Source organism: Poromitra crassiceps (genome assembly GCF_964638095.1).
Source record: "Poromitra crassiceps genome assembly, contig: HAP1_SCAFFOLD_1381, whole genome shotgun sequence".
Lineage (NCBI taxonomy): Eukaryota > Metazoa > Chordata > Actinopteri > Beryciformes > Melamphaidae > Poromitra > Poromitra crassiceps.
Genome location: NW_028151030.1, coordinates 20,001 through 31,884, shown reverse-complemented (window position 1 = coordinate 31,884; position 11,884 = coordinate 20,001). Strand labels below are relative to the sequence as shown.

The window sequence follows — 11,884 nt, the reverse complement described above, 5'->3', positions numbered from 1 at the left end:
TGAACGCATTACAGCAACGCAGCGACTTAATAAATCATTAATTATTCCCCCAACCCCCACCCCAATGAAGATGGCATCGTGCAAAACGATGTTTCACTGTAAAATAATCACGATGGATAAATTTCCGACATCGCACAACCCTAGTGTGGAGGTAGATATTACCTATGTTAGCATCACACACACACACACACACACACACACAGATCTCCAGTGTGGAGGTAGATATTACCTATGTTAGCATCACACACACACACACACACACACACACAGATCTCCAGTGTGGAGGTAGATATTACCTATGTTAGCATCACACACACAGATCTCAGATCAGTGTGGAGGTAGATATTACCTATGTTAGCATCACACACACACACACACACACACACACACACACACACACAGATCTCCAGTGTGGAGGTAGATATTACCTATGTTAGCATCACACACACACACACACACACACACAGATCTCCAGTGTGGAGGTAGATATTACCTATGTTAGCATCACACACACACACACACACACACACACACACACACACACAGATCTCCAGTGTGGAGGTAGATATTACCTATGTTAGCATCACACACACAGATCTCAGATCAGTGTGGAGGTAGATATTACCTATGTTAGCATCACACACACAGATCTCAGATCAGTGTGGAGGTAGATATTACCTATGTTAGCACGCCTCTTGATCTCTTTGCGGCGGTTGGCAAACCAGTTGTAGACTTTGAGAGATGTGACCTTCTCCAAATCAGACAGCTTCTTTCCTGTAACACACACACACACACACACACACACACACACACACACACCAACTAAAACAATGGTTCTCGACGCATGCATTTGGACTCGGAAGTTGGAGACTCGGACTTGTTAATTTATAAAGACTGTTTTTTTGGTTCATTTTAAGATATTGATAGTTATATGATCAATAAAAGCATGCATAAACTGCATAAACTTCAGGTTGCCTATAATGACTGCATGCGCAGCTTGCTGAAAAAGCCCAGGTGGAGCAGTGCTAGTGAGCTGTTCTGTAAGGCGGGGGTGGCCACTTTCCAGGCGCTCCTGAGAAATCTGAGGTACAGGTTCATCTGTAGATTGAACGTGTCTCAGAATGTTATCATTAAGTTGCTCACTGATCCTGGGCTAAGCACTGTGAGATAACAGTCACATATGTGGAAACTCTGGTATGACTCTCTTTTATAATGTACTTTTGTTCTTTTATTGTGCCCTTATGTGCTTTTTGTAATTGTGTATGTGTCATCTATGGACCAAGCGTCTGCCAATAAAGGTTTGATTGAATACCATGACATTACATTTTGTGGAAGGGCAGGCACGTCTGTTCCACCGACATGTGGACTCCCGCTCATGAGCGCTTCATAAATACAAAACCTTAGTATAACCAAGTATACGAAACGATCTTTAATGCTTCTACGATCTAATGTAAATATTGTTTTTCGTTGTTAATTGATTCTTGCAACCGTCTTATTTTGTGTTTGATGTATTGCAATGTAAAAATGGTAGGTATACATAAGCTACGGCTTCAGCCGACACCTTTTCGCTCCCCTTATGGTATAATGTACATTATTACTGCAGTGCATTTATGTGAAACTGACAAATGGACCGAAATAAATGACTATTATTATTATTATTATTATTATTATGATGATGTTGTTCAGTAACTCTGGGCTCAGACTTGGACTCAGGTAATGGGGACTTGGCTCGGACTCTTCTTTGATGACTCGAACACTGGGGACTGGAGACTCGACTCTGAATCGAGGTAGAGTGACTTGACTACAACACTCAAAGATGCTAAAGCATCGCGGAGTTATTGAAAAGTGCTTTTTATTACGCCTTTTCTTGACGAGGAAACAAAAGAAAACGTCATTATAAACAAATAAGTGAACTATTTTAAAGTCTTCTGAACCCTTCATCACACTATCTTTGAATGAGCACAAATTCAAATCATACCGTCATGTAATTATGAAACAAAAAACCAACAAATCATGTCACCCAACTGACTAAATATCAGCCACTGCAATCGGTGAACGGCATCTTTTTTGCAGATAGCTGATTGCAGTCAACAAGGCCAATATCGTCCAATACCGATATACGACCGATGTTAAATCACAAGTCTCCTGACTAGAGCACGCCCACACTCCTGACTAGAGCACGCCCACACCCACAAAATATGAGATAACTCCGCCCCTTCAGGCCTGTGATTCTCCTGATTCCCTCCAAACATTTCCAGCAAACAAAGAGGAAGCCAATGTGAGTCAGACAATGGACTTTTCACCTTCAAGTGTATTGTTCGGTTGATATGTGCTGTGTAAAGTTAAACTGTTTTTTACTTTCATTTGTTAGATTCCCAAGTTAAAATCCTGAGTTTAAGTTGAGAGTGAAATGCCAGTTAATGATGTAAGTTGATCAGTCATATTGACCTAATTTATCATTATTATGTTATTTTGTTATCAGTCCTGTAATACTCTCCTTTTCTAATAATACTTTGTGCAGATAAACTCATCCATCAATCAACTTCCCTCTGAAAAGAAATGGTTGAACTGCCCTGGACTCGTCCAGTGTGTTTCATGTGCACACCAACATGACATGTTCTTGGCATGATGAGCCAACACCACCCCCACTAGGTTTAGATCCTTTTCAGCAGATATATCTGTGCATCCCTGATGATTGAGGACCATGGTGGCACAATGGTGCAGGTCTGGTTTCTCTCCTACCTGGTTTTTGGATGACAGCGTTGCAGGCATTGGAGATCTCCTCTCTCTTGGCCTCATCAGGGTACTGGTTATCACCAAAGTAGCTGCACGCACGCACACACACACAACACACACACACACACGGTTTGTGAAAACATGTTATAATACAGTAATTACAAAGCCAAATTATAGCTGCTGCAGCAATGAGTCGTGGCCGCGCAAGTCTCAAGGCTTTGAGCTATGACATCACAATTGCTCGAGTGACATCAGTGATGGCATCACAATTGCTTGAGTGACTGATGACATCACAAATACAACCTAATTGCCCTAGGTAATTAAGGCAATTAGGCTATACATGGGGGCAGAATTCAACGTTTTGATGCACTGTGGGCTCAATTTTTGACCAATCGAAGATCTGCTTGAAACTTTTGTGTAGGACAGTCTAACGATGCAGATGCTGAAGTTTGGTGTCGTTTGAAGAAAAAATGTGGGAGGAGTAGGGTTTAATTTGTTAGTTTTTGCAGTTTTGCGGTCTTTAGACTTCATAATTGGCCATAGGTTGCATTGTACAAAGGTTTCTCCTCATTTGGGCGCACATTTCGGTGAAAGTTGCAAAGCTGTAGCACGTATGCCTGATTTTTTATGAATTTTCAAACTTTGAAACTTTAGACAGTCGCTGTAGTGCTACCGTTAGGACTATTGGCGCCAGATTTGCGTCAAAGGCGTTTGGCATGGGACTGGACCTTTGTGCAAAGTTTGGGAAGTCGAACTTCCCGGGAGAAGAATAATAATACAGGCAAATACAATAAGTGGCCCTGCCGCTTCGCTGGCCCGGCCACTAATAAAGGTTATACCTCTTAGTACATTTCCAAACACCACCTCCTCCTCCTCCTCCTCCTCCTCCTCATCCTCCTCCTCTTCACCTCTCCATGACAGCCAGACACTCCTTCCTCCAGGTGAATCTGCTCCCTCGCCGCAGACGGAAGCCTCCCGGGGCAGAGCCAAGAGGGGGCGGGGCTTGGTGGTGCCAGTCCATCATGTCCTCCAGAGCCAATGGGGCAGCTCGCATGGCTAGCGTGGCACCTGAGGACACGCCCACCAGACAGCCAGGTCTGCTTTCAATGGTTTTCATTTGTTTTCAATACATTGTTCCTCATTTAAGTCCACTCTTATTTAAATTCTATTTTTTCTATTAGTTTTGTTTGTGTTTGCTGTGTTGTATCATGATTTAATGCTGCAATAATGAATAATGACCTTCTTTCACCATACAAATCATTCAAAGTCAATCTAATCTAGGGACAAACAGTAACCTTGTATGAACATGACTTCCTGCCGTTTATTGATCAGTCAGAGGATTTTGATTCAAGGATCGTTTGTGGCTTCTTCTTCTTTTGTGTGTGTGTGTGTGTGTGTGTGTGTGTGTGTGTGAACAAAATCAGCTCCTCTTGAACTCGACCTTTTTAACACGTTCACTGCCAACAACGTGTAAACACGTTTTCAGAATCCAGCTGTTGACTGCCAGCGACGTGTAAACACGTTTTCAGAATCGATTTTTTTTTTTTGACGGTGGGACGTTGATCTAACCCTTTTACGTCTCTTATATAAGTATTGGACGTGTACAACGTGTACAACCCATTCCACCGACCCACTAAGTGGCGACAAGGAAGTAGGAAGGCAAGCAAAAAGCAGTGTGATCCATTTCCATTCTCATGAAAATGGATTGGCGGAGGCGCTTTCGTTTCCGCGCTGATTGCTGGCGGTGCGGGATTGCAAACTTGCATAGTGGATTGCGGATGGAGCACACTTTGAGGCACGCAGCGTAAATATGACCAGAGTCGCAGGGGCTTCATCGGAGCTCTCGGCCAGGGCTCCGGGAGGCGGGCGAGTCCAGCCGGGCTTCCTCGGGGAGCGGCCACGCAGACAGGCACAGCCAGGCACAGCCGCACAGCGGCAGCGGGGCAGTGAGACTGGTGACACGCTTGTGGTGCAGCAGGCTATTTTGCAAATTGGAAACAGCCATAAAAGGCTTTTAGAATGGGATTTTCAACCCATTCTTTTTTGTTTCTTTTTCGCTCTAATTTAGAGTAATTTAATTTCTATTCAGAAATTTATTTGAGAGGTCGAGAGTATGAGAAAGTGCATTTGCACAGGTAGGAAAGTTCTTGTGACATGGCGCTGCAGCCAAGAAGAACGCCCACGGAGGGAGGAGTTGAGCAGAGGAGAGTTTCCTGCTGTTATGGAGGAAATTACTGTTCAAAACTATTGTTTAGGTCTTACTGATGCCAAAAATGAATGGTTAAAGTGACTGTTATATCGAATTTCACAAAAAGCCGTTTATCTCTGAATATTTTTTCTGACGCTAAAACCATGCTGTATTCAATTGCTAATGCTTACATAACTACTAACTCTACAAACTAACTCTTTTAGACAGAGAAAGTACACATTCTATTAGTACTTTTGAGATATTGTATGTTCACAAACTCCAAGCAGAAAATAATCCTCGGCTCTTGTAAAATGAGCCAGAATCCTCAAAAAACGGCTTGGCAGAAGCTACCTACAGCAAAAAAAAACGGCTGGCAGTCAATGTGTTAACTGGACATTCCACTAATGCATCTCCCCCTTTACTTTACTGGGGGGTTTTTTTGCTTTTCATTTGGTCTAAATTACTTTAAAACAATAGAGACACTACGGAGCGCGTCATCATTCAGAAACCACGCCCAAAAACTCCAACCCCCAATCCTGGCGTTCTCCTATGTCGCGTGCATAGGAGCATGCGTTGCACACAAAGATCATATATACGGAAGATGAACACTCCAACTTACTTCACTGACAGCTAGATCTACATTTTTCTTCTCGCCAATTCTCAATGGCTTCCTTGTTTTGCTCGGGAGTACAAAACAAACTTTAACTTGGCGATTTTTTACATTTCACAACACAACACAGCTATGTTTAATTCAAGGAAAATGACGCTGGTGAATGGGAGCGATTTCCCCCGTGATGGGCGTGGCCTATTTCATGCAGTGTCTCTATGCAGTCGGGTTTTACAGAGAGTCTCTTATGCGCAGACAGTTCAAAGCCTTGATTTCTGTAACAAGGGGACGTCTCAAGATGCAATGAAAGCTTCTGAATGTGGCGTCTCTTCCTTAGATAGACTCTTGTTGACTTATTAGTATTTGATGATACTTATGCGAGAAACCGGACGGGAGCCAACAGCCAAAGCAGAGCTGCAAAATGATGGATGGCTAAAATCACAATCCAGATGATTTGACTAGATATTGTGATCATAATTATGAATCTCAATGATTTGTGGAAGAAAATGCACAAAATGATTCCACTGCGCTTTTTTTTTTTTTATCTCATATAAACATACATCAATACGTCTTATCACAGCGACTTATGAAGGCAATATGGATGTAACCTGTGTCCTCTCAATGTAATGTCATCATTCTTAAGATTATTCTAATATTCTAATTATTCATTGTGAATCATTATTACTGTACTGCCCTCTTGAGTTAGCTCACTCATTGACACATTTGGATCTGTGAGTGAATGATTGCGTGTGAACGTTGGACTAACCTGCCTGAGGAAATAATACAACGAGAGAACTCTGTGTCTTCATTCAAGACGCAGGAGACAACTCATTTTTACACCCGTGCATGAACTGGTGGTTTTGTCTCGTTACGTAGGAGCCCTTTGTATCCTGGATGAACTGGTGGTTTAGTCTCGTTACGTGTAACCCTTTGTATCCTGGGACGTCACTATGGTTTAACCCTTTGTATCCTGGGACGTCACTATGGTTTAACCCTTTGTATCCTGGGACGTCACTATGGTTTTGTCTCGTTACGTAGGAGCCCTTTGTATCCTGGGATGTTCGTTACGTGTAACCCTTTGTATCCTGGGACGTCACTATGGTTTAACCCTTTGTATCCTGGGACGTCACTATGGTTTAACCCTTTGTTTCCTGGGACGTCACTATGGTTTAACCCTTTGTATCCTGGGACGTCACTATGGTTTAACCCTTTGTATCCTGGGACGTCACTATGGTTTAACCCTTTGTATCCTGGGACGTCACTATGGTTTTGTCTCGTTACGTAGGAGCCCTTTGTATCCTGGGATGTTCGTTACGTGTAACCCTTTGTATCCTGGGACGTCACTATGGTTTAACCCTTTGTATCCTGGGACGTCACTATGGTTTAACCCTTTGTATCCTGGGACGTCACTATGGTTTAACCCTTTGTATCCTGGGACGTCACTATGGTTTAACCCTTTGTTTCCTGGGACGTCACTATGGTTTCTGACATTTGCTGAGTCAGCTTTAAGCTTGAGCTCAGCGTGCCGTGTTCTAGACCTTTTTCTAGTGCTGCACGATTTGGGGAAAAGGTGCGATTAGCGATTATGGTGGACAATATTGCTATTGCGATTGCGATATAATAAACAAGAGGTATCTAGGGATGTGCCGGCATGAGTTTTTGACGGTATGATAACCTTTGACAAAAATACCACGGTTTCACATATCATCATAAAATACATGAAATATGTTACAATTTAAAATATATTAACTCATTGAGTGCCAGCCACTTTTGGAGAACGGACGCTCCCAGTGCCAGAGTTTTCAGAGCGTTTTCAGTGATTTCTCGAGGCCCACAGAATATTGTGTGATATTACTATGTAAACACCGAACACGCAAAAAGAACAAGGAGACTCTATTGTATCATCAGCAAAAAAAAGTTTATTGATACCATTTTCCGTTCTTTAGTTATGAGCCGGAGAAGATAGGTTGTTTTCAGCGTTTTCAGGCATTTCAAATTATAAGCTGAGATATTCAGCCTTTTGTGAAATGCAGCATTTCAAGTAGGGATGGGCATTTCTAGCAAAAACACTATTCGAAATTCGCTGGCCAAATTCGAATTTAATTCGAATTTCGAAAAAAAAAAAAAAAAATGTAAAAAAAAAAAAAAAAAAAATTTTTTTTTTTTTTTTACATTTTTAAATTTTTTTACATTGACATTTTCGAAAATAAAAAACAGTTTTGACAATCATGAGTGGTTGTGGTTCATTAAATATTTAGTAGGGTCAGGTCTGAGTGCCAAAGGGGTGCCAAAGTCACCCCCTCTCCCTCTTCATGGGATTTCATCCGCCATTCATTTTTCCATATACCTTGCTTAAAATGCTTATAGCGATTTGACTATACTTAGAATCAGGGGAGACAATGCAACATTTCACTAAAAAAAAAAAAAAAAAAAAAAAAATCGAATTTCGAATTTCAATAATAAAAGTCGACCTTGATAATAACAACGATTATTCGAAAATTCGAAATTCGATGCCCATCCCTAATTTCAAGCACATTCACTGACTCTAGATACGGTAATATTTTCTGATGTAGTGATGTGGTGTAGTTGTGTCCTGCCCTGCGTGCCCCACCCCCCCTCCCCCCCCTCAGCTGAAAACTCCTCCCCACACTAGTAACACACAGCCTCGCACCAAGCGTCTAGGAAGCCTGGGAAGCGCCGCCTCCCAGGCAGCGCAACATGGAGAAGCCACACGCGGATTGCAGTGAAAGGTTTGGCTTTTCAGTGTCGCGCTGCTGCTTTTCTAGCGGCTAATCATGTGGAGAAACTATGCTGACAGACAGACAGAGGCAGAAGGACTCAGTTGTGTGCGCGGATTGACTGTGTTCGCACGCACCGTCAGTTGCAGCCAGAACAATCTACATGGCTCTCTGGACTGCAGCATGAGCGGGTTCTCTTTCATCAAGGCTATTTCAGGCTGTGTATTCCTGACATTTCTGTAATCTGGAGAGCACTGTCGCCACCTAAGGGTTCTGTAAAATAGGTTATAGACCTCCAATAGCTACTATAGTTGTACAGGAGCTGCGGAAGGCTTTGATCGACGTCCCACCGTCAAAAAACGCATTGGACGTCGAAGGACGTCCGTGGCACTCTACGTCACTATTTAATTGGACGTCGAAGGACGTCCATGGCACTCAATGAGTTAAAAGTAAAAAAAGAAAACAATTTGAAATTAAATTATCTTTACAAAAAAATAAAACATTTTGAGACATTTGCCTGTCCCAAACATGTAAAAAAGAAACACCAGTCAAATAGAAACTGCACTGTGTTACAGCACATAGAAGATGGCTCAGCAAAGTTGCAAAGTTAGTTACATGTCTGTCCAGCAATACTAATGAATGATACACCCCGTTTATTTATTTTGTAGCGACAGATGGCCTTAAACGCCACACTCACGTGACGCTTCTTGAGAGAGAGAGGTGAGAACGTGCATCTGCAGACTTTTAACGAGGGACCATGAAGGCGTCATGTGACAGGCTAGTTAGCTAGCCTGGAGGTGATGCTGCCAGTGCTGGCAGCTGCGACAGTGTTTTGCTATCAACCTTGTTAATCTCGTTATATTCTTCATCACAGCGGGTCATCCCCACTGTGCACTTAATCGTGCACTAGTTCTGCACAAGCACCTGCAGCTCTCTCCTTATTTTACTGACGTTCTCTGATCACACGGCTGTTTACATGCGTTTCTGAACGAACGGCTAGCTAGTTATTAGCATAGCTTGCTGTTAGCGATCATGGATGTTCTCTCTCGCCCTCTCGGTAGATAATTAACCTTGCTGCACATAACATTACTTATTTGTGGGAGTGCATGGGAGAAGTCTCCCGCTAGTATTGATGCCCAGTGTGATGGCAGAGAAACGTGTGTTTGCTGCGTCGCGTGTAACATTAGTTTAGAGGAGGCTCTCACACACACACACACACTCAAAAAGACGTGAAAAAAATAAAATAATCGCACACTTTTGCAGTTATGTAATCGCACGTGCTGACATCGCGATTGCGATTCGATTAATCGTGCAGCACTACCTTTTTCACAAACATGGCTGCCGTATTTCCGCAGGGTGTAACTCCGTTCTCACCAGCGTTGTGGGTAACTCATTACAAAAGTAACATATTACATGTAATATATTACTTTTAGCAGTGACTCAGTAAAATAATGTATTACTTATAGGATTTCAGTAATATTATACCAGTTACTTTGTCAAGTAACTCAAGTTACAAATTGAGTTATTCTTTTTTTAAATCAAAGCACATATTTAAAAAAGATACAATCATTTCCTAATCAAACTGTCTGTTTTTATGCAAATAACCACTACAGATGACAATAACAAAAGAAATGAATAACATTTAGAATTTTGGATGGTTTACACTGACTTCAAGGTGGTTGACATTATTTTTCGGGATGTTCCGGAGCAGCGATGTCATTCTGCTGCTGCTGTTGTTTTGGTGAAAGTAATGCAAAAGTAGTGTAATGAAGTAATGAATTACTCTACACATACAGTAATATTGTAAAGTAACTAATTCCCCCCCCAGCAATTCGCACCCTGCTTGATTTGAGCATGCTGCCTATCAGGTTTGGGTGAGACAGCGATTACTAAGGAATTGTTTGTGTTCGTTTGAAGTGTTCATTGCTTCATACCGGAGCTGCTTTGTGGCAGGTAATCACTGTCAAATCTCTAGTCGTCACGGAGGATGTGAACACTAGCCTTGGATAAACCCCGCCTCCACGTGACTAGGTACTATCAGTCACGTTACAGGCAGAGTCTGTGCCGTCACGTTGAAGGCGGGGTTATGGCTATGATGTGAACACTGGGCCTCAGGCTATGAATGTCTTCTGATTTTTATCTTATTTTTGTTCTTGCACAAAGCAAGAAGAAGAACATAAGAAAATCCTACGTGGGCTTCATCAAACGTACGCAGCCAAGTCTGTTCTTACCCACCTGCGTATCACCTGCGTATGGTGATGAAGGCGTTTCATGTTCAATTGGATGTGTTATTTTACACATTTTTTATTTATTTTAAGGTTGACGATGATGAGGAGGAGGTGGTGACGATGTATTAGAGGGGGAGGATGACCATGTGATGAAGGAGTAAGGAGGAGGTGGTGGTGGTGGTGGTGGTGGATGCTAGTGGGTGGTTACCAGGGTTGGTCTTCTCCAGTTGGTACCAGCGGAAGAAGGCTCGCTTCTTCTGCTCGCTGAGGTCCGACCCCTGCTGCAGGAGCCAGTGGGAGATCCGACTCTGACTGATCCCTGCAGGACGAGGAGGAGGAGACATCCAATGAGCTCATCTCGAGGTCACACAAGTGATCGTTTCTATCAAACTTCAAGCAGCTACATGGAGCGACCCCTCTGGACAAAAGCGGTAGTGTTTTCCCGCTGTCTCCACCGTGCTGAGCTGTAGCAGCCAGGGCAGGTCTTCACCAAGCCTCCCCCCCCTCTGTCTTGACCCGAGCACAGGCATTTAGAATAACTATAGAAATAGCCAATCTTGGCATCCGGGTAGTGTAGCGGTAGATTCCCTGCCTACCAACACGAGGGTCGCAGGTTGGCACCCCCTTGTTACCTCCGGCTTGGTCGGGCGTCCATACAGGCACCATTGGCTGTGGCTGCGGGTGGGAAGCCGGATTGAGGGTATCCTGTCCCGGTCGCTGCACTAGCGCCTCCTCTGGTCAGTCAGGGCGAAGGGAACTGGTGGGAATAGCGTGATCCTCCCACGTGCTACGTCCTGCCGGTGAAGCTCCCCGCTGTCAGGTGAAAAGAAGCGGCTGGCAACTGCGCACGTGTCGGAGGAAGCATGGTGCTAGTCTACGGGCTCTCCCCAGATCGGCAGAAGGTGGAGCAGCGACCAGAGCAGCAGGGGAAATCGTACATTTTGGGAGAAAATGGGGGGAAATCAGAAGAAAAAGAGCCAAACTTCTCGCTGATGGTCTAATTTGCTGAGGTAGGTTATATACAGCCAGTTTTCTGTTGCCAGGTGCTGAGCAGTTTATTTATACTCGCAGTGTTTCTCTGGTGGTGCTTTACCAGCCCAGGTAAAGTACAGAGAACGTGGAGACTAGGGATGTTCATCAGTTATCGGAAATCGATAATTGATCGTTAAGGAATGGAATCGATCATGTGGAATTCTTATCGATTATTGTTATTATAATTTTTTTTTTTTTTTTTTTTTTTTGCGGACTAGGTTTGGGTGGAATTCGTTCCTCCTCGCCCCACCCCATTGCACCGCCGACTAACGTGAGGTGGAGCTTCATATAGTCTCTAGTTTTCTGGCTGGGCACGGGCCTTTGTGCCAACAAAACTGTTTTAAACATGGGGAAT

General features: G+C 43.3%; 1 protein-coding gene across 1 annotated transcript in view; it reads right to left on the bottom strand.

Moving 5' to 3' along the window:
- Positions 1 to 678: 678 nt before the first annotated feature.
- Positions 679 to 11,884, bottom strand: part of LOC310771852 (homeobox-containing protein 1-like) — a gene marked incomplete at its 3' end in the record, with an annotated part of 29,933 nt that continues 18,727 nt past the window's right edge. Inside the window, exons 4-7 of the mRNA XM_083664361.1 lie at positions 10,706 to 10,816; positions 3,645 to 3,804; positions 2,743 to 2,825; positions 679 to 774 (exon numbers count right to left, since the gene is read on the bottom strand). Coding sequence (XP_083520487.1) covers positions 679 to 774; positions 2,743 to 2,825; positions 3,645 to 3,804; positions 10,706 to 10,816 — 450 coding nt within the window. The remainder of the gene's footprint in view (positions 775 to 2,742; positions 2,826 to 3,644; positions 3,805 to 10,705; positions 10,817 to 11,884) is intronic.